Source organism: Lissotriton vulgaris, chromosome 1_1 (assembly GCF_964263255.1).
Source record: "Lissotriton vulgaris chromosome 1_1, aLisVul1.2, whole genome shotgun sequence".
NCBI lineage: Eukaryota > Metazoa > Chordata > Amphibia > Caudata > Salamandridae > Lissotriton > Lissotriton vulgaris.
Genome location: NC_141685.1, coordinates 1,335,490,500 through 1,335,515,398, shown reverse-complemented (window position 1 = coordinate 1,335,515,398; position 24,899 = coordinate 1,335,490,500). Strand labels below are relative to the sequence as shown.

General features: G+C 43.8%; 1 protein-coding gene across 2 annotated transcripts in view; it reads right to left on the bottom strand.

The window, feature by feature from the left end:
- SCN8A (sodium voltage-gated channel alpha subunit 8) overlaps positions 1–24,899 on the bottom strand; it is a 671,454-nt gene that overhangs the window by 350,140 nt on the left and 296,415 nt on the right. For both annotated transcript variants that reach the window (XM_086966390.1, XM_086966401.1), the window contains exon 9: positions 21,528–21,669. In XM_086966390.1, coding sequence (XP_086822516.1) covers positions 21,528–21,669 — 142 coding nt within the window. The remainder of the gene's footprint in view (positions 1–21,527; positions 21,670–24,899) is intronic.

The window sequence follows — 24,899 nt, the reverse complement described above, 5'->3', positions numbered from 1 at the left end:
CTCACTATGAGGCAGTTGTGCCCTGTTGGGCCTTAAATTTCTGTGACATTACAGTCAGCTATTCACCATACGCCTCCCTCGCGAAGCAACACAGCATCCGCGCGAGACCAACCTCTGCGTATTTCACCCTTAAGCCACGCGGCCGGCCCCCCTCGAGGGGTTGTAGGCAAGGCTCTGTGTTAAAGCTTCTTCCCCGCCCCTGTTGGTATAAGCTCTCATATGCGCGGCCGGCCTCGGCATGAGGTTGTAGGCTTATCGCTGTGTTCACAATAAAAACAGATTTGAACAAAAAATGCACAATGCTGATTTTAGTCTAAATGGAGGGACCTTGAATTGGTAGTGAATGCCGGCTACCATGAAGCACAGAATTTGCGGTATTTTGGGTGGATTGGGATGTGGAAGTATGCATTCTGGAGATCTGTCGTGATCCCCTTGGTTGAGAAGGTGTAGTATATTCTGGAGTGTAACCATGCGGAAAGATTGTTTCTTTAAAAAATGTGTTTAATCTTCAGTGGTCTAGCATAGGACGCCAATCTCCTGATCTTTTCCGGATAAAGGAGAAACAAGAGTACAAACTGATTCCTCTCTGTGGTTTTGGAATCACTTCTATCGCTCCTTTCTTCAGCATGATGGATATTTGCAGCAGGAGTGCTTTTATGAAGGTGGGTGGTCCTGTTTGTGGGAACTTGAAGGTATGCCCCAGGCGATAACATCGAGCACCCACCTGTTGGATATTATATGGCACCAGTGGTGGAGATAATTTTAAATTCTGCCCGCAATTTGCATTCGTAATAACTAGGGGGGAGGGGCAGGTAGCACCATGCAGGGGTCATTGCTTTTTGTTATAATCTCTACCTCTGGAAGACAATTTTCCTCTGGCCGAGTGTTTATATGCTGCTGCTGCTTGCCTGTACTGTTGTTAGTACTGTGGATGGTACTAAGTCTGGAAAGACTGATATTGGTGTCTGTCGGATTGGTAACCTACTCTAAAGGAGTAAGCTCCTCTGCATCTGGCTCCATGAAAATGCTGCTTCCTAAATTGAAAATTTCCCATGGACTTTGCTGTGTCCGTGTCAACCTTAATGGACTGAAGTGCATCATCTATGTGTTTGCCAAACTGTGATTTGCCATCAAAGGGCATGTCCAATATTTTACTCTGTATTTCCGGGCGAAATATAGTGGTTTTCAAACATCCTTGTCTGCGGAGTACAGCCACTCTGGCAAGTTCTCTGAACCCTGTAGAAGAGACATCAATATTCTTTCTCCCTCCTGCAGAACCATAAGAGCTTCTAGTTTGGCTTCTTCTGGAAGTAGGTCGATGTATGAGGAAATATATGATCACATTTGGGGGTCGTAACAGCCTATGAATGCAAGGGAGTTTGCAGCTCTAACTGTCGTGGCTGGCATGGAAGAGAATCTCTTCCCGATATTGTCGAGCCTAAGACCATCTCTGTCTGAAGGACTGGAAATTTGAGTGGTCAGATTCTTAGAGCGACATTGGGCCGCTTGGGATATAACCAAGTCTGGTTTCAGTTGGCCAATCAAACATGATGGAAAATCATCTGACGCCTTATAATTTTTGCCCAGTCTGGGGATGACTGCTGAAACTGTAGCTGGGTTTTTCATGGCTTTGAGGCCTTCTTGCCAAATAAAATCAATGATACAGATTTTTGGGTGGGAGCTTAAAAATCATAAAGGAAACAATCTGCTTGTTTAGTGATAAGCAGAAGTTCAAACCTCTTGGCTGCCCTCTCCATAAAATTTTGGAAGCCACTGATGTCCTCCAGTGAGGAATCTACTGGTGATGGGGCTGGAGGGGATGGAGTTTGGTTGAGATAGTTGTCTCACTCATGAGGAACTGAGGAAGTGACTCTTATTTTACCCTCTTCTCTGTCTACGTCAGTGGAAGGAGCACCGTCAGCTGGGGGTCAGCTAGTGTATCTGCTAATGTTGGTAGAGGAATTGCAGGTGTAGTAAAAAAGCGCGATAACCGCAGCAGTGCTGTGCGAATTTGAGGAGATAGAGTAGGATTTGGTGTTTGTGGCATTGGAGTCGCAGTTGTAGATGTTGGAAATCTGCAGTAATAGTGTTGGAATATACTTTGCAAATTGCTCACTAGAGACATAGGCATCTGAATGGACGGTTCTTGCTTGTCTTCCTGATCATGAGCTGAATTGGTCTTGGGATAAATTGGCCCAACCTGTGCATCATAAACCTCTGGCTGCCCATTTACAGCACCGCAACATGGAGAAGGGATAGGAATTGCCTGCAGTTGAGGTAATATTTACGCCTTCCCTAGACACTGTTCCTTTGCCATTAAGGAAGAAGGAGCAAGAAAATAGCATTCAAATAATGCAAGCATATATCGGAGCCAGAGCAATGCTTCAACTTGCTGAAGCACCCGATTACTCCAAGAGTAGAACCAAAGAGTCACTATACACCAGCCTACAACTGGCATAACAATATGTCTCTAAAAGAACACAGAAGAAGAAAGCCATGCAACCAGCATACTGAACTGTTTCGAACAAGCATGCAACTGACCCGCTTCCATACAGGAAGTCACCACTTGTAATGACAGCCTCTTGAGCAGAAAGCTTATCCTCAGAGGTCAGGGAACAAAGGGAACTTCCCTCAGTCATTTACATCAATACACAAAAAAGAAAATGGAACTGAGGTTATAACCACCGCTCGTTACGGAAAACTCATGGTTGAACTGAAACCGAAACTGGACGTATACAACATCCTAATAAGCCTACTCCTTGTCCAACAAAATCATATATCCCAAGCCTAGGGACAAACAACGCAACACAGTGACAGAAAATGTAGGACTACGTCTCTGTAGTTCTTCTCCTTCCATGGAAGCGTCTTAACACCACATCTGCCTGATCCCCAAAGAGTTGCCCACCATCAAATGGTATGTCAGCCAAAGCTATCTGGACAGCTTTCGAAAAGCCAGAGGATGCCAACCAAGCCCGACGCCTTAGGGCCACTGCAGATGCCAACCGGCGTTGATCCATCGACTCCGATTGCCCAACCGTTACCATGGACAAATCCTCCGACGGCGCTCCACTCACCTCCTTGGGGCCTAGAGGCGCTCCAGAGGGAGATGGGGTCCCAATGATAAGGTGAAAGGAATCATAATATTTCCTCATCTGAGCCATCGACGCCCCGGCTCCCGGAAAACCGGGGGAGACGCGTTGCAGAGTCGTGTACGGCTTCCTCATCTGTAGAGCAGGAAGAGCCATCGGAGATGCGGTCTCCACGCAGTGAAGTCCAAGAATCCCTCGAGTTGAACCGCCCCTTACCTTTCGATGGCCTGGACAGCGACATCCTCCAGACTGGCTTCGGCTCCCACAAATGCTCTTCCTGGGATGATGAAGTCCAAGGCTTGGAGCCTCCGAGGATGAAATGAAGAAACCGATGTCCGTGCGCCGGAGGGGACTTATATGGCCCACTGAGGTCATGATCAGAGTCGACACCATCGCGGAGCCGTACAAGGCCATCCCCCGGCTTGCAGAGGTACTGCTGAAAATGTCCAGATCCAGACTGGCGCCTGAGGAGAATTCAAAAGTTAAGGCATCTGTGGCTAGATGTCTCTATCAAATAGTTCCATTTGGAACCATGCCGGTTTAGCTACAGATCTCTGAAATGACCCTGCCATATTGTCAGGGTGGCATCTGAGATAACATGTGGAGGTAACATGTGTAAAACGACTCAACGTCAAAGAAATAATCATTTCAGAACTTAGGAAAATATCCATCAAATCTAAATAAAATTAGGTAGCTAATTCCTTATTTTCATCACAGATATTTCAGATTCACTTTGGTTGGGCTACAAATTCACCAGATATGTAAAAAACAAGAAAGTTGTTCATCAACAAATAAATAAAGAAATGCAACCCTAAAATATCTGTATTTTAGTGAGAGCATAACCGGTTTTATGCACTCAACATTAAAAAAGTATGACTGAGTACAATGACAAATAAAGCTATCAATCACTTAGGGGTTAATGGTTAACACATCCCCTCCCTTCCAAAAAAGGAAGCCATTAGTTTGACATGAGGTGCAGATCGCTGCCAATCCTTCATAGTTTTTTTAAAAAGAAAGTTATATCTAGGCCAAATTAATTCTACACATGTTGGAGGGACTGAAAAGACGCTCACGGATTGCATTACTTTGGAACAACTAGACAAATTACCCAAAATATGGCAAAATGTTTCTTTTAAATGAAAAGTGATGTGCAAGAATATTTTTCGTTTCAGGAGATGACAACAAAAGGTATACTGTGTTAAAATCACACTATTTTCAGCTTACTAAAACCGTTCGAATTAAAAAAGGATTATGTTACTTACCGAGTAAGCATCTGTTCTAGGCATCTAGAGCTGTAGATTCACATGCTTTGCATACTCCTGCCATCTAGTGTGGGGTCCGGATGTTTGCAAGTTGTATTTTCTTTAAAGAAGTCTTTCCAGTCACAAGGTAAGGTGACTCCTCCTTTCGGTGATCGTGTGCATGGGCTCCGATTCCATTGTTAGATTGTTTTTTCAGAAGAGGGTCAGAATGGAGTAAGTAAGTGTAGTATAGAGATGTCCATGCGTATGGATCTATAAATAAAACTGCAACAAGAATAGGTGCCCGGGGAGGCGGTGGGTGCATGTGAATCTACAGCTCTACATGCCAAGAACAGATGCTTACTGGGTAAGTAACATAATCTGTTTGAGGCATGGTGCTGTAGATACAGATGCATAGACTACAAAGCAATATACTCCCAAAGCGGTGGCTAACCTGTAGATGTTGCAGTTGTTTGAAAAAGTGTTTTAAGTACTGCTTAGCTTGTTGGTGTGCTAACAAATCTATGCAATAGTGTTTGGTAAATGTGTGTGGTGTAGGCCATGTAGCTTCCTTACATATGTCAGCTAGAGGAATGTGACCTAAAAAGGCCATAGTAGCCCCTGTTTTGCTAGTGGAATGCACTCTAGGGAGTATAGATAAAGTTATTTTAGTTTTCACATAGCAAGTTTGAATCTATTTAACAATCCATCTTGAGAAACCAGATTTAGAGATGGGATTGCCTTTGTGAGGTGGAGTAAATGCAACAAATAGTTCTATTATCAAGCGTGTGAAGAGCTCCTTCTGCTACCGAAGCAGGTTGAGGAAAAAACACAGGTAACTCAACTGATTGGTTAATATGAAAAGCAGGAACTACTTTGGGAATGAATTTTGGATTTGTGCGAAGAACTACCCTGTCTTTCTGGATCTGAAAGAAGGGTTCTTCTAAGGTTAATACCTGTAGCTCACCAACACTTCTTAATGAAGTGATCGTAATGAGGAAAGCTACCTTCCATGAGATAAACTGTAAAGGACAATTATGCAAGGGTTCAAAAGGTGGACCGATAAGTCTTTAAAGGATAATGTTAATATTCCACACTGGTGCAGGGGGAATTCTTGGTGGTATTACCCTTTTCAAGCCTTCCAGGAAAGATTTGAATACTGGAACTTCGAATAGGGATAAATGCTGTCTGCTCTGCAAGTAAGCAGCTACTGCTGCAAGGTGCAAGCGGATAGATGTATAAGCTAATCTAGTTAGCTGTAAGTGCAATAGGTAACAGATAATGTTTTGTACAGAAGCATCTAGATGATTGATTTCGTTGTTATTACATTAGACAACAATTTGTTTCCACTTTGCTGCAGAACACGCTCTGGTAGTAGGTTTTCTTGCTTCTTTTAGAAAAGACATACAGTCTGCTGGAAGATTTAAATAACCAAACTCTGGCTTCAGGAGCCAGAAAGCTAGGTTTAGTTCTTTGGGATTTGGATCCCTGATTTCTCAATGGTTCTGAGTGAGGAGCCTGGAGGTGAGATGCAGCTTTTGATGTGGAACTACTGAAAGTTCCAATAGGGTGGTGTACCATTGTTAACGGACCCATGTGGGAGCTACTAGAATAAGTATGAAGGAGGCCTTAACTTCCAAACCAGACGCGGAATGAGGGGGGAGGTGGAAAAGTGTAGCCAAATATTTCTGACCAGATCTTACATAGCGGTACAAAAGGAGGTGGTGATGGACGGAGCATCTGAATCAATCAAACACTCACACCCAGTCAAAAGATCTAGGTTTAATCCATCACCGTTCTTTAGCCCACTCTGCCACCCCAGTTCAGACATGGCTATATGCAAATCAGTCTGACCCTGTGCCTCATGGGAACAGTCCAGCCCGAACTGCCAAGCCATGTCTTCCCTGGACCGGAAACAAGCTTCCAAAGACCGGTTTCTGGCATTCCAGCCGTCTTCAGCCCGGCTTGCTTGAATCCAGTGGCAAAGTGAGCAAGGGACTCACGTCTGAGCATACCCTGCCACACTTATGGCGGCCAAAAGCGGTACAAAAAGGGCTGGGTATGCTCAGATGTGAGTCCCAGGCTCTCCACATCACTGGAGTCAAGCTATCCAGGCTGAAGAAGGCTGATAGCCAGAAACCGGTCCTTGGATGCTTGATTCCGGTCTAGGAAAGACATGGCTTGGTAGTTCAGGCTGGACTGTTCCCATGAGGCACAGGGTCAAGGCTGATTTGCATATAGCCAGTGTCTGACCTAGGGTGGTGTGGAGTGCAAAAAAACGATGGATTTAGGCCCAGATCTTTATACTGGGGTGAATGTAAGACATTGTTCTGCATTCTGTCCATCAACTGTGTTTTTTGCAATTTTCACCCCGAGTGGGCTGGGTATGCTCAGACGTTAGTCCCAGGCCCTCCACATCACTGGAGTCAAGCTATCCAGGCTGAAGAAGGCTGATAGCCAGAAACCGGTCCTTGGATGCTTGATTCCGGTCCAGGAAAGACATGGCTTGGTAGTTCTGGCTGGACTGTTCCCATGAGGCACAGGGTCAAGGCTGATTTGCATATAGCCAGTGTCTGACCTAGGGTGGCGTGGAGTGCAAAAAAAACGATGGATTTAGGCCCAGATCTTTGTACTGGGGTGAATGTATGACATTGTTCTGCATTCTGTCCATCAACTGTGTTTTTTGCAGATCTTACATAGGGCATTGCCTTTGGGGAATGGGAACCTGGAGGCAAAATTTGGGCATTTTGCGTTGTTGACTGTGGCAAACAAGTCTATTTGTGTGAATCCTCATTGTTGGAAGTATTGAAGGCTTATCTGGGGATGAAGTTCCCACTCGTGAATTTGCTGCCATTTCTGCTGAGGAGGTCAGCAATCTGATTGTTTACCCCTGGGAAGGTTTTCTGCCGGATGTTGTGATGGATTGCCCAACTCCAAATTGCTTGAAAGAGGCGTGGCAGTTGGAGAGAGTGTGTCCCCCCTTGTTTTTGTACATAGTACATCGCTGTCATTTTGTCTGTGCAGAATAGGACACCTTTGCTAATGAGGTGAGTTTGAAAGACTTTGAGTGCTAGAAACACTGCTTGAAGTTCTATGTAGTTGATGGGGAGAGTTTTGTGATTGTCGCTTCTCAGACTTTGGATTGTGTAATCTTTGAGATGGGCAACCCAACCACTCAGAGATGCGTCCGCCATTAGAGCAATCTGTGGAATAGGGTCGATGAAGGGACGACCATTTGATACATTTTGTGGGTTCCACAACTGCAGAGAGCGATGGGTGAGGCTGTCTAACACTAGATCGGTTAATTGACCCTGCGACTGATTCCACTGACGTGCTAAGCACTCTTGTAGGGGAAGTATGTGAAGTCTTGCATGAGGTACAATTGTGATGTGAGACGCCATCATTCCCAGGAGCTGCATGAATAATCTGTTTGTTAATGTTTGGTTGGGTTGAAACTGTAGTATCATAGACTGAATGTTGTGAATTCTGGCTAGATTTGGAGAGGCTAGAGCTTAGAGAGTATTGATAGTGGCTCCTAGGTAAGACTGCATCTGTGAAGGATGCAGGTGAGATTTATGTGCATTGACCGTGAAGCCCATTTGATGAAGTAGGTCTATTTAGGTCTGAGTGTGTAGCAGACAGTCTTGGTAAGTGCTGGCTGTGATAAGCCAATCGTCTGGGTAGGGGAAGACATGAATATGTTGCCGTCTGAGGTGAGCTGCGATTACTGCCAGACATTTGGTAAATACTCTGGGAGCAGTGGTCACTCTGAACGGGAGTACTTTGAACTGGTAATGTTTGCCTGCTATCACAAATCTGAGATATTTGCGATGAGCTGGATGAATTCGAATGTAAAAATATGCATCTTTTAAGTCTAGACTAGACATAAAATCGCCTTGCTGTAAAATAGGAAGTACCTGTTGAATGGTTACCATGTGAAAATGTTCTGAAAGTAAGTATTGATTTAACTCTCTGAGATCCAGGATAGGTCTTAAGGAGCAGTCGTTTTGGGGATCAGAAAGGAGAGAGAGTAAATTCATGAACCTTGGTATTGTGATGGAACTGGTTCTATGGCTTCATTTAGTAAGAGATGGCACTTCTTGGTCTAGCAAGTGCAAGTGGACTGGCGACAATCTGTCAGAGTGAGGTGGAATATTTGAAGGATTGGTGGTAAGCTCCAGGCAATAACCATGATGGATAATTCCAATCACCCATTTGTCGGTTCTTATAGATTGCCAAATGGGGAGAAAGTCTGGAAGTCTTCCCCCGACCGGTGTGGAATAGTCGGGGGAAGCGTTGGGAAGTCACTGCTTATGAGAGGAAGGGGAGATAGAAGTCACTGCTTATGAGAGGAAGGGGAGTTACGGAGTGTGGTGCCCTTACCCCTTGTTGTTTCCCCTATACCCTCTTCTATAAAAGCCTCTTGTGGAAGAGGACTGGTTGTTATTTGTAAGAGGAAGTATTCTGATCTGAGGATGTGGTTGTGGACCCTCCTCGATAAAAGTAACAACAAAAGGAGCCTCTGTTCGAAGGACATTGGAGCTCTCCCATAGACTTTGCCACTTCGGTGTCCTTTTTCATCTTCTCAGGAGTCTGATCCATCTCAGGACCAAAAAGATGTTTTTTATCAAAGGGTTTATTTAAAATAAATTGTTGGGCTTCTGGTTTAAACCCAGAAATCCTTAACCAAGCATGTCTTCTGAGTAAGACGCTAGTGTTGACCTCTCTAGCTGCGGTGTCAACAGCATCTAAAGCACACCTTTTGAAGAGTTGTAAATTAGCTTTCCTTCTTGAACTAAGTCTTGCGCTTTATCTTGATGCTCATCTGTGAGATATTGGAGCAGTTGCTCCATTTCATCCCAGTGCACTCTGTCATATCTTTTTAAAAGGCCTTGCGTGTTTGCAATGCAGCAGTGATTGGCAGCTTGAAGCGTCTATTAGCTTGGATTCTTTATCTGGGGGAGGAAAATCCACAGAAGTTTGGGAATTAGCTTGCTTACAAGCATTTGACACTACCAGTGAGTCTAGTTTTAACTGTCCCTTAATAAATGCAGGATCTGTTGGGGAGGGTTTATATTTTTTATCGACTCTAGGTTCCGGAAGGAGGATGTGACATGGGTGAAATTGAATTTTAAGAATTTCTTGATGTTGGGGAGAGAAAAACAGGAGCTATGTAAACCTTTAGTTAGGGCTCATTCCTTGTTAAAAACAACTATCAATATGGAACCCTATCTGCCATTGGTAAACAAGCCTTATCATTGCTGGCTTCTAATTAGGCTCCGCTTTAATTTGATTCACTTCACATTGGGGGATTATTAGGGATGGTGTGATCCAGTTGACGCAGAAACCTTTCATTGCGATAAGTTCTCATCCCAGGATACTTTAAATTTTATGATGTTCTGTGACTTTTATTCCAATATTCGTATAAAATTTTTGATACCTGTCTTGAGAGGTAGGCGTTTTACTCAGGTTAGACCAGCGCTAGTCTTTTTACAGTCACTGTGTAATCCAGGCGACATCTTTAATATTGCATCCTTTCTTGTAGCTGCTGTGAGGCGAGGGAAAAAGAGAAATTTGTCAATGAATTCTTAATAACTAAGATATTTAATGATTGCTGCAATTTTTAGGTCCTGGAAATTTGGATAAAGCATTTGATTTTGTGACATTGTTTTTTAGACACTACTCTAAAATGAATTGTATTATTGTCTAGGTATTTTAAACATTATGTCCTAACGATTTATATTATTGTTTATGTATTTTAACATTATGTTCAAATGATTTATAATATTGTCTTTGTTTGTTGTTTGTTTTTGTACTTTTATGATTTTAATTAATCGAATAAAGTGGATTGACTGGCTGACTAACTGACTGACTGACTGACTCTAGGAATCAAGATATTTGTGTCAGCGTGTCTCATCTTATCTTTAAGTATAGGAGTGTCTGGCTCGACCTGTGTGTAGATCCTAGTGTTTCAAACAAAAAATCCTCCTCTAAGGATTCTTTGTGCATTACCACCCCATGGTATTCTGCGGCTCTGGCAATGAGTTCCTGATAAGAAATATTGTCATCCGGTGGAGATGGTATGGCAGAGTAAAGGTCTTTATCATTGTCTAATCGAGGGTCAGTAATCCATCCATGGATCAACTGGCATGTCATCCTCAACAATATCTTCCCTGTCAGGCTGAGATTGAGGAGAATCCTGAGGTGTGATGTGCAAAGGATCTAAAGTTGGAGAAGAGGGTGGTAGTGGATGATGAGGACTGGTAACCAACATTCTTCCTTTTTAAAGGAATCTTGTAATGACTGTCCTGATCAGGAAGCTTGTGTTTAAGAGGCAGTTTGGTGTGAATATGTCCTGTATCTGGGTTAATATAAAGTCTCTTTTGTTTGGGATCCAATTTATGAGGAGCAATGTCTAAATTTGGATCCGAAGGGACATCTTTCGGTTTTGGCGCCAATGGTTTCGGTGCTGAGATGGAGTGACTTTTGGATGTGGAAGGTTTCAGCTCCGAGGGATGTTTATTTTTCGGCATTGAGGGTTTTGGCTCCAAGCCGGATTTGGGTTTCAAACCGGAGAGCTTCGGTTCTGAAAAAGATCTGGGTCGACTTGGTCCAGAGCCGGAAGTCTTGACTGGGTGTTTCGGAGCCGAGCCGGAAGGCGGGCGTTGGAACCATCGTCTCGGCGCCAACCTTAGACAGAAGGCTGAGGTGGTGCCAAAGCCTTGAGTTTTTTGGGAGTGGGTTGATAGGACAAGGGGTCTTCGGTAACCACGTCACCCTGACCCTGCGGAACAATGGAGTCAATGACAATGCGCACTATCACCGAAAGGAGGAGTCACCTTTCCAAGTGACTGGAAAGACATCTTCGAAGAAAAACAACTTGAAAACATCCGGACCCAACACTAGATGGCAGGAGTATGCAAAGCATGTGTATCTACAGCACACATGCCTCGAACAAACATGTTTTCAAACATTATTGTAGCATTTTAGTAAGTAGTGGTCACTATTTCCTATTGCTGTTGCTCCTAATGCTTGGAATTCATGGGGGAGAGGAAGCCAAGGGTGAACCAACAAAGCTGTTCACTCCGCAATCTAGACAGAACTCTGTATATAAGAGAGGTAATTTGTGTAGATATATCAATAGTTTCCCAAACAAAATCTCACAGTATTTATTAAAAAAAAAACAGAAATAGGAAGGGAAAAGAAATTACAACTGGGTGACGTTTCCATCAGTAAATCTCATATAAAGAAGGGTTATATATTACAGTGGTAAACTGTCACATTCCCTCGAGTTTTCCATTCATAGACATGTACACCTTTTCCCCGCAATTAAGCATTGTAAAAGACTCCGTGTTCGGGGGGGGCCTTACCTTTCTGTTGTGCCGCTTCTCACTGTGTTTGCCCTACGGTCTACATCAGCCTCTGGCTGATTGTGTGGAAAAGGCCTTTGTTCTCACTTCCTGGTTGCTCCGATTCGGGCACCATCTTGCGAGGTTGGCATGCTAGTTTCCTGGCCAGTCTCACCTATTTAAAAACTTATGATATAATAGCTCTCCAAGAGACCTGGGATACACAAAATAGTTTTTCTCTGGACGGCTAGACTCACTTTTGTATCCCGGCTGAACATAGCAATATGGGCAGGGCCAAGGGGGGGTTAATTAGTCTGTTTACTTTAGAGTTAAAGGGCTCATTGATACAACTTGTCTCTGGCTGTCATAATTGCTTAATAGTGGAACTGACTGTATCTGAGATCCAAAAAATGTTATTAATTAATTTTTACAATTCGACTGATAAGCAATATTATAATCTAGCTTTATTAGAAAAATTCTTGTCTGAATATAGTCAAAATTTAAATACTTTCGAGATTATACTGATGGGGGACTTTAATACTCATCCCTGTAATCAATTTTGCATAGACTCAGGACATGAGGGGCCAATATATTCTGTCCCCACCCACTTTGAACATTCTAAACAGGGTGAGGAATTGTAATTTTTCTTGGCAACCTGGAACCTCTATGAGTCGGGTTGCGGGGAGGGTGGTTGCAGGCCCCCAACGTTTAAAGGGAAAGACGTAGATACAATTATCGACTACATTTTTTAAACATCTTTTATTATATCTAGGGTTCTGGGTACAAGACTGTGGTTTCTGTTTTCAGTGACCATAACCCTGTAATTCTCGAGATGGTGACAGGGGAACACTTAGGTTTTAAGGATGTACCCCACAAGGGAGGGAACGATGTTACTTTGGCAGATCAGTGAAGAAGGTTAAAATGGGCCAAAGTTGTCCCCGAAACTTTCCTCCAGGAAGTCCTGTCCAAGTCTGAGGCAGAGGTTGCTGCCTTTAATTCCATCTGCACTAACATCAATCAAGGACTACAGGGAGGGAGAATCCGGAACACTAATACCGGAAATAGGTGGTCTAACAACAGCTGTACCAAGGCACATGCCTCCTCAAAGCTTTAAAGGCTAGCATCAAAGATAGAGAGCTAATAGCGAGACTTAGGACAGCATACAAAAAGGCAATAAATAGCAGGAAACTGGAACTAAAGGAGGAAGCGTGGTCCAAACTTACATCACCCGAGGTCTTGAGAGACAGTGGGAAATTCTGGGCAACGATAAATCAACCCTTGCTCGTAAATGATATGAATTCACCACTTGACTGTAACATACCAGATGATGACTGGGTAGCCCATTTTGAGGAAATTTACAGCTTGCCAAACAAGGAGAATGGCCCAGATCCTATTCTTTCTAAGTGTATGGTCCCTTTGGTGGCTTTTGAGGTTTCAGAGGTTGAAAGGGCGCTAGGGGAGATGACTAAGAACAAGACCCCGGGCCCCGACGGGGTCCCAACTGACTTATTCATGGCGGCCCCAAAACTCTGGTCACAAATTCTAACAAATGTATTTAATGTCCTGGCCACAAATAACATCCTGGCCTCCTGGCTCAAATCCATAATAATCCCGGTCTTTAAGAAGGGAGACAGGCGGGATCCCTCTTGTTACAGACCGATTTCCCTGATAGATTCCTCCTTAAAAATGTTGGGTCGTGTTATCCTACACAAACTTAGGGAGTGGCTGGAAGACAGAGGGGTCCTGTCAAACGCTCAGTATGGATTTAGAGCAAAAAGGGGTACACTCGACCAATGCCTCACTCTCCAGCAATTAATTGATAAGTACACCAAAGCAAAAGAGGGATCATTGTACATGGGGTTTATGGACCTTTCTTCGGCCTTTGACCTAGTTAATAGGTCAAAGTTATGGCAGATTTTATTAAACATGGTCTTTGATCCGTCCCTAGTATATTTTTTAGCTGACCTTCATACTGGTCTTTTAGCCTCTGTGAGGACCACAAATGAGGGGCGCTGCACTAACCTTTTTAGATCAGAAAGGGGGGTCAGACAAGGGTGCATTCTGGCCCCCCTTCTTTTTACCTTATATATTAATGCCTTGGAGCCAGCCTTAGGGGCGGCGTCTACGGATATACCGCGTATAGGAGATCTGGTTATACCAGTTCTCCTGTACGCTGATGACGCCATTCTTCTGGCACGTACGGGTGTAGGATTACAAAGACTCTTAGATGCCTTTGGGAATTTTATGGAGTCCCTCGACTTAAAAATTAACACTAAAAAGTCCCATGTAATGCTGGCAGGGAAGTGCTCTAGGAAAAGCAGAGTTAAAACTTTTATTTGTGGTGATGAGGAAATTAACAGAGTGCCGACGTTCCCTTACTTGGGTGTATTATTTGATGAAAGAGGTAGCTGGGCCCCGCAATGCAAGAGCAGAAGTATTGCATTCGCTAAAACGACATCGGCTCTGTTGGGCTTTATAAAAAGGCTGGGGGCCAGACCAGTAGAGGCAATAATGAAGGTATACAAAGCTAAATGTCTCGCAGTCGCGACGTATGGCTGCTCACTATGGGGTTATTCCGCTCAATACAGAATTCAGGTGACCGAAAACACATTTTTGAGATCAGTTTTAACAGTCTCCCAGTCCTCCCCTACCTATTCAATCCATACTGAGCTGGGGGTGGTATACGTAATGGATCTAATAAAGACAGCTACATTAACGTGTTGGATGAAGACCTGGCTTAATCACGAAATTTCCCTGAACCATAGTATACTCAAAGACTGCCTTGTGCTACAAAATGTTAGAAAGATCCCTTGGCTTGCTTATGTTAAATCTAGCCTGGAGAAAATAGGACGTCCTGAGCTTTTCATTTCCCCAGAGATGATAACAAGAACGGACGTCTCACAGACGAAAAAAGCCATGATGGACCTGTTATCTTTGGAAAGAGAGGAGATAGAAATCAGGAAACCAACTGTAAGGGTAAACTACGCTATAGTTAGTTCCCCCGGACCTGAACTCTATCTCATTATAGTGAACCGCCCCTACCATCGGCATCTTTTAACTAGATTTCGTTTTAACTTAATCCATTTTTCACTTGGCTTCTTCCCTAGTTGGAGACCCCGGGCAAGTCCCTGCAATTGTGATGACTTCTCAATGCAGGACAGCTTGCATTTTTTTATGTTTTGCGATTTCTATAGCGAAATCAGGAAGAAGTTTTTATTGCCTATCCTGAGGGAGGCTGGGTTCATACAGGTTAGGCCAGCCCTGCTGTATCTTCAACTTCTAAATACTCACTGAATAATATTTTCTGTTGCAAATTTCCTAGTAGCTGCAATACGAATTAGGAATAGGAGAGTCAGGGCACTACCTATTTTAGCCAATCTGGATGAGGACGTTTTTTAACTTTATCTGCTTACACCATGAGAACAATTATGATATGATAAACAATTTGGTTAATGCAGCTTTTTTATTATACTTTTCATCATGTTTTACATAAATATTTATTCAAAAATATTCTTAAATGAAATGTATTGTTTGTGCTGTATGTTGTGTATATATTCTTTTGTATAATTGTATCACGTCTTTTTATGATATTCATTTATCGAATAAAAGTATTTTTGACTGACTGACTGACCTATTTATTTTAATTAGCACTGCAGAGAATTGAGTTTGGGGGACAGGCTGGAGATTTCAACATACAGTGCTTTGGTAGCGCAAAATGTTATGAAATTAAATGCTTCGTCAACCTACAGAATTAATTTGGGCTGTTACACACCCAATTTTATTGATATGTACACATGTGACATACCCTCACACCGTACCAAAATGACCTAGCTGCACTTTGAGAATCAAACCCTCTTAAGGTGAAACTTAGAACACCCATCCTATCTGGGGGGAGGTAAATATCTGTTATACAAATTAGTAATGATAAATGTAAGCAACACCTTCCAAGTTCTTTTACAAGTTATGGCGCTAGATTAGGCACTCCTCAAAGACAAAGACTGCCAGTTTACTCTTATGGTCCTTCAGTAGACTATTATAGTGTCCACATGTAGGCTTATTCAATTCAAATACTTGCATTGCGTTTACTTTAGCAGGCAGCAATTATGGTACATGCAAAGAGACTGCTAAGCTACATGTTTTAGTGGCCGCCACACTGTAAGGGCCTGCAATATTATCTGAGTCGTTCAAAAAACAGTGGAGAAAGTCCTGCAGAGGTAGTAGAATAGCACATTATCTTAACTCCTCTATTTCAACTCGTCGCATCTGCTGCCTGGGAATCTGCTGGGAGGAGAGCCCTGGCAGTTCTGGTCACTGCTGGGGGACTCCAATCCCCATAATCCCTCCTACCATCTGGGCCACCATCCTCCTGCTTAAAAGCATGCTGCAGCCCCACTGCACTTGAGACTCAACTCGCCGCATTTGCTGCCTTGGAAGCTGCCGGGGAGAGAGCTGTGGCAGTTCTAGTCACCGTCCGCTGGGAGACTCCAATCCCCAGAATCCCTCCTACCATCTTCTAGGCCATTATCCTCACACTTAAAAGCGCACCACAGCCCGCTGCACTTGGGACTCAATTTGCCGCATTTGCAGCCTTGGAAGCTACCAGAGGGAGAGCAGTGGCAATTCTGGTCACCGCTGGGGGACTCCACTCCTCATAATCCCTCCTACCATTTGGGTCATCACCCTCATGCTTAAAAGCGTGTTGCAGGCTGTCTGCGCAGGACGCGCCCGGGCCAACAGCTGGCCTGTCTATGCACATCAGCATGTGGAAGAGGCCAGGCCACAACTCCCCTCTTGGCTCGAAAGGTACTGAGCTTGACAGTTATTACATATCATAACCAAATGGGGAAAAGAAAGCTGGGGGCGGGTGCCCCTGGAGGTGACACAATTACCACTGTTGACTCCTTTCTGGTCCGGTTGGTGGGGATAATTGCTAAAGAAATTCAATTGATGGAAAGAATTCCCTCGCTGAGATAGCCAGGAGCGATTTGGGTGTGTCAAAGTGATAATGCTGCGGATGAACCACCATCGCCAGGGTGAATTCCTTTGCCTGCTGGTTTGCAGTCCACGTAAATTGAGGATTCTTCTGACATAATTAACTTTCCCCATGCTGAACTCCAGGTAAAAAAAAAAAAGAGGGGTTGAGCAGGAAAGAAGGTGATGCCAAGCCGCAAGGAGGCGGTTGCTTACTTGATCTGGGTGATGTTCGCCAAGTCAGAATAGCCTTGGACAAGCTTTTTCCGCAGTTCGAGGTTTTGATAAAAGGACTATTGGCACCGTTATTAGCATGTCTTGATGGGAGTGAGACAAAAGCTATCTTACCACCCAAACCACAGCCCCTGTTTCGAAGGGAGTTGTCAATACTGAGGCTCTGCTCCTTGTACCTCAATGGACAGGTATGATTGTATGAGTGTAGAGGGAGTGAACTTATGGGTAGCAAGGGGTTCACAGGTGATGACAAAAGGGTGCAGTAACGCTTTGTCAGTTGTGTCAAGTGTGCCGCCATCCTTGCAGGGGAGCAGGGATGGGGCTCTTTGTGTTCCACATTTTATTATATCCAATGACCAGAGGATCATGCAACAGAGTATTGTTAAGAAACAGCACTAATAAAACCCCATCATGTTGCCCAAACCTCAGGGGGGTGGTACTACTTCGTTATATCTTCTCCCTGAATTGGTGCCGCTAGTAGGGTTTTTAACTGGTGTACCCTCTATTAAAGTGGGCACAAGGGAAACAACTCATGTGCAAGGTGAAACATTGCTGTGATCACACCCTAGTGAATGGGCCCCATTTTGTCATCTCACAATCATGGGGAGAAGAGTTGAATGGGTAGGTTGTAAAGGGAAAGTATTGAAGGGGATTGCGTTGTAGTTAACTTAAGGCACCATAGGATTGCAAAAGATGTAATTTAGGATTGATTGATTCCCCATAACAAGGCCTGACCAGGGTCCTTTCCTTGCACTATTTGTACCCCGCCCCTCCCATTCTGTTGACAAAGGGCTACCTTTACTAAATTTGCACGTGAGTGGAGGGGCCCTGACCAGCGTAGAGAAATAATGCTTTGTATGCCCCTCTTGCCTCCTTAGTCCAGTGTATGAAGGTCGAATGGAACAACTTCAGCGATCATAACCCCATATTGTTAGATCTGCGCTGGGGCTATATTTGGAAGGAAATGCAAGGAAAGGTCTCTCCCGGCGTAATATCACCCCCAAGGACCAGGCACAGAGACTTAAGTGGGACAGGATGATCCTGAGGTCTTTTTAGAGAATCTCTATTTAGCGAATAGGGCGGATATTGCCTTGTGTTCAGAGAATGTCACGCAGGAAGCAGAGGTCTTGAATGCCTTTAATAGGTTATGTGGGCAGATTTTGTTTAATTTCATGACCCGGACAAGAAATTGTAAAAATGGGGAGGACAAATGGTTTGATTATAATTGCTCCAGGGCACATAGAAACCTGTTGACTGCCTTGAAACAAACACCAAGAGATGATAATAACATAAGGGCACGTAGTAGAGCATATAAATCAGTGGCTATTGTGAAAGAAATTATTGATCAAGGCTGGCAGGAGTTATTCCAGCCGAGTGTCCTACATAACGGGGCCAAATTTTAGGAAATTGTAAACAGATAGTTCTTCTTTGAGGAGTGGAATTCCAGGTTGAACTATAATATCACCCCCGGTTGATGGGTTTTACACTTTCAGGGGTCATATAGCAGAGTGACTGGAGGGGTAACGGGGGCGATGGGAGAGGGGTGCTGGGGGATATCCCCTGGGGGCCTGGTCAAGATATTTCAACACTGACCTTTAGTGAAGGGGAGTCAAGATATTTCAACACTGACCTTTAGTGAAGGGGAGGCCATCATAGCTACCGCAGGGGGGAAAGCCCTGGGCCTGGACGGGATCCCCGCAGACCTTTTCAAGGTCGACCCCAAACCTGGGCTAGCATCCTTGTGCATGTATTTAATGCAGCATGTAAAAAAGGCTTTCCCATATTTTGGTCTAATTCAATCACCTTACCCATATTTAAGAAGGGATGACCCACAATATTATCGTCCCATCTCCCTTATTGTAATCTGGGACCTCCAATATGGTTTTAGGCAGAGGAGAGGGACATTTGATCAGTGTATCAACCTTCAGAAGACTGTTGGTAAATACACCATAGCCAAAGGGGGGGGGCCTTTATGTGGCCTTAAGGACTTCACCTCAGCCTTCCACCTGGTAAATAGATCTACGCTCTGACCCTTTCTCTTTGAGATGGATGTTGAGAATAATTTAGTGGCTTTCTTACACAGTCTTCACTTTAACCTCTCGGCCTCTGTCAGGTATAATGAGGAGGGTAGTTTGCTCAGTTCAAAGGGGGCTAGGAAGGGGTGCATCTTGGCCCCTCTGTTATTTACCCTTTATATAAATCAACTGGGCCCTCTGTTAACAGCCACCTGTAGGGACATTCCAAGTCTGGCATCTAGATTAATCCCCACATTATTGTACGCAGATAATGCGGTTTTGATTTCAAGTACCCCAGTGGGTCTTCAACGTCTATTGGATGCCTTTATTGATTTTTGTGGATTCACTGGATCTTTCAAAAACTATGCTAAATTGCATACAATGATGATTGGATTTCGTAAGATAGCCAAGAAAGACGTTTTTGCCAATGGTGTGGAATTTACCAAAGTTGTGACATTTTCGTATCTGGGTGTTCTTTTCGATGACCGGGGGACTTAGATACTGCAAAAGATTTTGAAAAACAACATCCTAATGACAGCAGTGACTGCGACAATGTATTTTGCCAAGAGATTAAGTACCAAACCGGTGAAGGCACTGGTTAAGGTCTACCAAGAAAAATGTATCCCAACGGCAAGTTATGAGTGCGACATGTGGGGGTATAAAGATGTCAGGGAGCTCCAAGTAATAGAAAACAATTTTTGGCAAAGGCTCCTGGCGGTTCCCGCAGGCACCTAATCTTTTGTGGTACAGGAAGAATTAGGTGTAGGGTACCTTTCAGATCTCATTGCACTGGCTCCTGTAATGCGCTGGCTCAGATTCTGGGTTAATCCTGCACTTGTACTCAATCAGCTGGTGACTGATGACTGTAGATCGCTGAGGGAGCGATTTGTATCCCTTGGTTGAGATATGTCAGAAATAATTGGAGAGTGTGGGTCGTCCAGAGTTATAAGATAATCCTAAAACTCTGTGGATAAGGCACCTGCCACAGTTAGAGAAGTTGCTACTCCTATTTAGGATGGCAGTAAGAGAGGCGAGGGAGCTCCGAACCATTGATGAGATCATTTATTTTTCTGACGATGGGCTCACTAGGTGAACCATATTTGGCGATAGTTAATCGTCCTCATCACTGTTTCGCACAGACGAGATTTAGGCTTAACTCAATATCTTGGCTCTTAGCTGTTCCAAAAGGTTTTCATAAAACTGGGGAGTCGAAACCTTGCACTTGTGATAATTTCTCCCAGCAAGATACCATATATTTTATATTGTTTTGCAATTAATCAGACACTGAGGCAATGCTTCATTGTTCCATTGGTAAGAGAAAATCAATTTGTACAAGTTAAAACAGCATTGATGTATTTGCAAATGCTTTCATCCCCTATGGTTTGGTTTGGGGTTGCAAGTTTTTTGTCTGGTGCCCTTAGAGTCACGAAAAGGGCTATTTAGTTATTAGGATGCTTTCATATATCGAGCTCATGACTTTTTTCTGACGTGAATTATGTTAACCTGGTTTTAGTGGTGTTTTTTTGTAAATGTTCTGTGTTTTTAGACTTTTTCGCATGAATGTATTTCTCTTTTTATATTTAATATTGCATACTTTTTTTGTGGCTGTGTCGCCATTGTATGGTTTTAAATTACCGAATAAAGTATTTATGACTGACTGCCTGACTGAACTCCTCTATTACAGAAACTTTAGGCCTGAAGAGATACGAGAAGGCTTTTGTGGGACTAAGGCTATCAAAATGGGGTACTGCACAAAACTGGAGACAGAGGAGCTACCCTGGTCAAGTGGAATGGTAGATATTGGAAATGCAGCTTAATGAGGACCGCGGATAGTGACAAACATCAGAAGATGTGATATAACTGCCAGCGATGAAAAGGGTTATTGTGTGAATCGGATTTATCACTGTGAAATTTTACAAAGCTGCCTAACCAAATTATCATCCCAATGCTGAATACTTCTGCAAAACACACAAGATGAGAAATCAATTCAAAGAGCAACAATTTGCCTGTATTTTTTAAATGTACATAAAACTTTTTATTTGGGGGAAGAAATTCTGCTACTTACATATAACTCTGCCATTTCACAACGCAATGCAATCACTGCGTTGTGAAATGGTAGAGCTACATTCGAGTATCACAAATTATTTTTTAGATTATCAGTGGTTTTGTTTGTTTTAGAGGCCAAAATCTACATGTGACCCTGAGTTCCAATTTGCACATGTTTACGATATAATCACTAGGTACACCCGGCTCGACGACGCGACATGCAGAGCCAACACACATGTTCCATTCCGGACCTCTTCGGAGAAGATTCGGAACAGGAAACCGGAGAAGCCATAGGAGCCGAAGAACAGGAGGCGATCTCCATCTCAGAATTTGGTTCCAATGGAGACAAAGACATCCCGCAAGGGCAACTCATGTAACTATGCTCCAGCAACTGATGTAAGTGTGTTCTGAAACAATGTTCTTCCTCATGTAAAGCGCTCTGATACCTCCGGGTCTAGCCAGCGCTATATAAAACTTTTCAAATAAAATAAATAAATAAAATAAATAACACCTAGAGAATATCATAGTAAAAATATACACAACATAGATGCAGTGAGAAATACAGATTTCACAAGTACTTACTAACTGGTACACGTTTTCCCAATAATCCTGTGTCATGAGACGAAACAAGGCCAGGAAGGCCCAGCCAAACGAGTCGAAGCTGGTGTAGCCATAGTTGGGATTTCTTCCGGCTTTCATACACTGGTACCCTTCTGGACATTGACTGAAAATCAACAAAAATAAACTGGTTGGTCAAAATCGCAATCAAAGCCCAGTGGCTTACATTTGACACATTTATAGGATATGAGAGTTCTGCGATAGCTGCAGAAAGCAAAAATGCATTAGCACGGTCAAATATGTTTTACTACAGTTAGAAAAAATCATAGGAATTACAGCTTAGCGATGATGAGGGCAGTTCATATTTAAATTGCTTACATAATAGTGTGCCTGTAAATAAAAGCCCTCGATTTTCACAGTTTTGTTATAGGGTCTTTTTCTTGGCCCTGCCAAGACCGACTTCTAGAAGCAGTGAATGGCAGTTGGGCCATCGGCAAAGAAACGTGGGTTTAAACGTTACACAGGTGTCCAAATAATTTTGTAGGAACAGAAACCAACGTTCGATACGACTCTGGGATTTATGAAATGCATCCTTATTTTAACTAATCCCAATTTTTAGTGGTGTCTTTACAGGGGAGTGGGGGGCAGATGACACCCGTTCCCCAGCTCTATTTGTCCTGGACACACTTTGTGCCCCACCACAACATCTGTTGATTGTGCCAGGAGGCGACAGAAAAAAATAATAAACACTGCACCTAGGCACACAAATTAATTTGTCCAATTACCTTTTATTGCAATAGAGTGATGTTTGCTTTAAATGTTTAAATCTGACTGTGTGTATATCTTTATCTAAATATACTTATATGAACAAATTGCTTACCTTCAGTAACACTCTCTCTAGTAGGTGTTCTTTCTAACCACATATTCCTCAACTTCAGAATATCCCCAGGCGCCAGACTGGATCTGAAAGACTTTTCAGCAAAGGCGCTGAACACAAGTAGACGGCATCATGCACTCTGTCCTGGAAGTGATGGCTGGAGCCAATTATAGAAGTGCACTGACGTCAGTTTCTTTCTGGGCACCTCAGCACCCTCAGACAAGGAGCACACACACAATTATTTGAATCAGTGTACAGATCTCTAATTGGGGAACTTTTTAAATGGTAAAGCGTCCAATTCACACAATCAGACACAGGTGGGTGGTGAGGAATCTGCTGTTAGCTAGAGTATCCACCAGAAAGAGCGTTACCAGAGATAAGTTACTTGTTCTTCTGATGGATACTTCTAGCTGCAAATTCCTCACCTTTAGAATACATACCAAAGTCCATTTTCCTCCGATGGTGAGCCTGTGGAAGGACTCAGACCAAAAAGTCTAGCAGGACACAACGGCCAAAACGCCTTTCTCATCGGAACTGGCTCTCAAGGCAGTAAAACGTCACGAATGTGTGCACTGAAGGCCATGTTATGTGCTGACATATATTCAAGACAGGGACTCTGCATGCCACAGCAGTGGTAGCAACCTTTGCTTTTGTCAAATGAGCTCCTCAACCATTCTGGTAGTGGCTTCTTCACCATCGCGCAACAGATTTTACTGCAGAGGACTATCAACTTAAACAAAGTATTCTTGTGCACTGCCTTGCCTTTATGCGTCTTGGAGAACCCCACAAAGAGGTGATGGTTCATCTGATCGTTTTTGGTATGACTGATTGTGAGCTGAAATGATGGAGTCTCTCTTCCTTTTTCAAGGAGTCAGGTGGAGCAAACAACGTTGGAAGAGTGATGGACAGTCCAATGTGAAAGGCCAACCTTTGGTATAGAGGTCACCCTAGTCCTCAGCACCAATTTGTCTGGAAAGGTAGTGTGTAGGGTGGATGGATTGATAAAGCCTGAAGCTCACTCACATGACGAGCTGAGGTCATTGAAATAAAAAAAATCCCCTTCAGGGTTGGGAGATGTAGAAGACAGCTGCGCAACAGCTCAAAAGGTGTGCACCCAAGAAAAGAACGGACCAACGTAAGGTCCCACTGATGCATCAAGAAGGATTTAGGAGGAACCTTTAAGTGCCTGTCCATAGACAAAATGAACAAGACATCCAATAGTTTAGCCGGTAATGTGTCTATATTGAAGGTGTCACACAAGGTCAAACGTTTGTGCCAGTGACTAAAGTAAACTGGCTTTGTAGAAAGATGCTTGGCCGCCAGGACAACATCCCTACTTCAGGAGGTAGATCGAATGTAGGCAACTGCCACTGCACAATCTCCATGCATGAGGGTGTAGGATGTGCAGATACTTGCCCTGCTGCTGTGACAGAAGACCCTTCTAAAGCCTCAGCCTGATAGTAGGAGAGGTACTTGGACCCAGAAGTTCCAAGTAGCACCTTCTGCTGCCCCAATATGGAGCAACTACAATAACTTGGTCCTGGTCATTCCTGATCTTCCTAAAGCAGGGCAGGAAAGGCAGCAACAGGAAGAGGAAGATGTGCATGAGCCCTGTGCTCCACTAAAGACGGAATGCGTCTTTGAGAGAGTCTCTTCGGGAACTCAAACGTACCAAAAATTGACTCTGGGCGTTATCGGAAGAGGCAAAGCGACTGAGTCAGGATTCTCTACATTGTTGGAAGACACACTGTGGCACCTCCAGTTGTAGTTGCCATTTGTGGTGTGCTAGTTCCCCTACCTTGCATTTAAAGGTCACACCAGGGGGTATACAATTAGGGAAATGCCCTGATGATTCAACCAGTTCCGAGCCACAGGGCTTCCTGACAGAGTTCAGTACCCCGCCACGCCCTGCTTGTTGCAATACCACAAGGCAGTGGTGCGGTCCGTGAGGACCTGAAGTAGCCTGCTTTAGGTGGATGGCAGCAAGGCATTCAACGCCAAGTGAATGGCCCACAGCTTCAGAAGGTTGATGTGGAGATGGGTTTTCCTTTCCCAGAGGACCCCCTTAACCCATCAGTGATGTGACTGTCCCCACTGTGAACTTTGTGTGGGGTAGGGAGAGAAGTCTGTCACAGATCCAATTGCGGACCAGCATCCACCATTGTAGGTTTTTCACGTTCTCCTCTAAAGCTTGGATGAATTCTTACAGGTTTTTTAGTGCAGGGCCCACTGAGACTTCAGATCCTACTGCAGAGGACACCTGTGCCATCTCATATGATCGAGGAGCAGGATGCCAAAAGTCCACGAAGTCTCAGAACCAACCTCACTGAGAGCCAGAACAGAGGCTGAAATATTGGAATCGTGTCATGAATTCGTTGGTCCAGAGAGAAGACCCAAAAGTGCACAGTATCCAGGATGTGTCAGATGAAAGGGAGCATCTGCGAAGGAATCAGGTGTGACTTTGGCAAGTTGATTGTGAATCCCCAGTGATGTAAGGAGGAAGCAGTCATCTGGAAGTA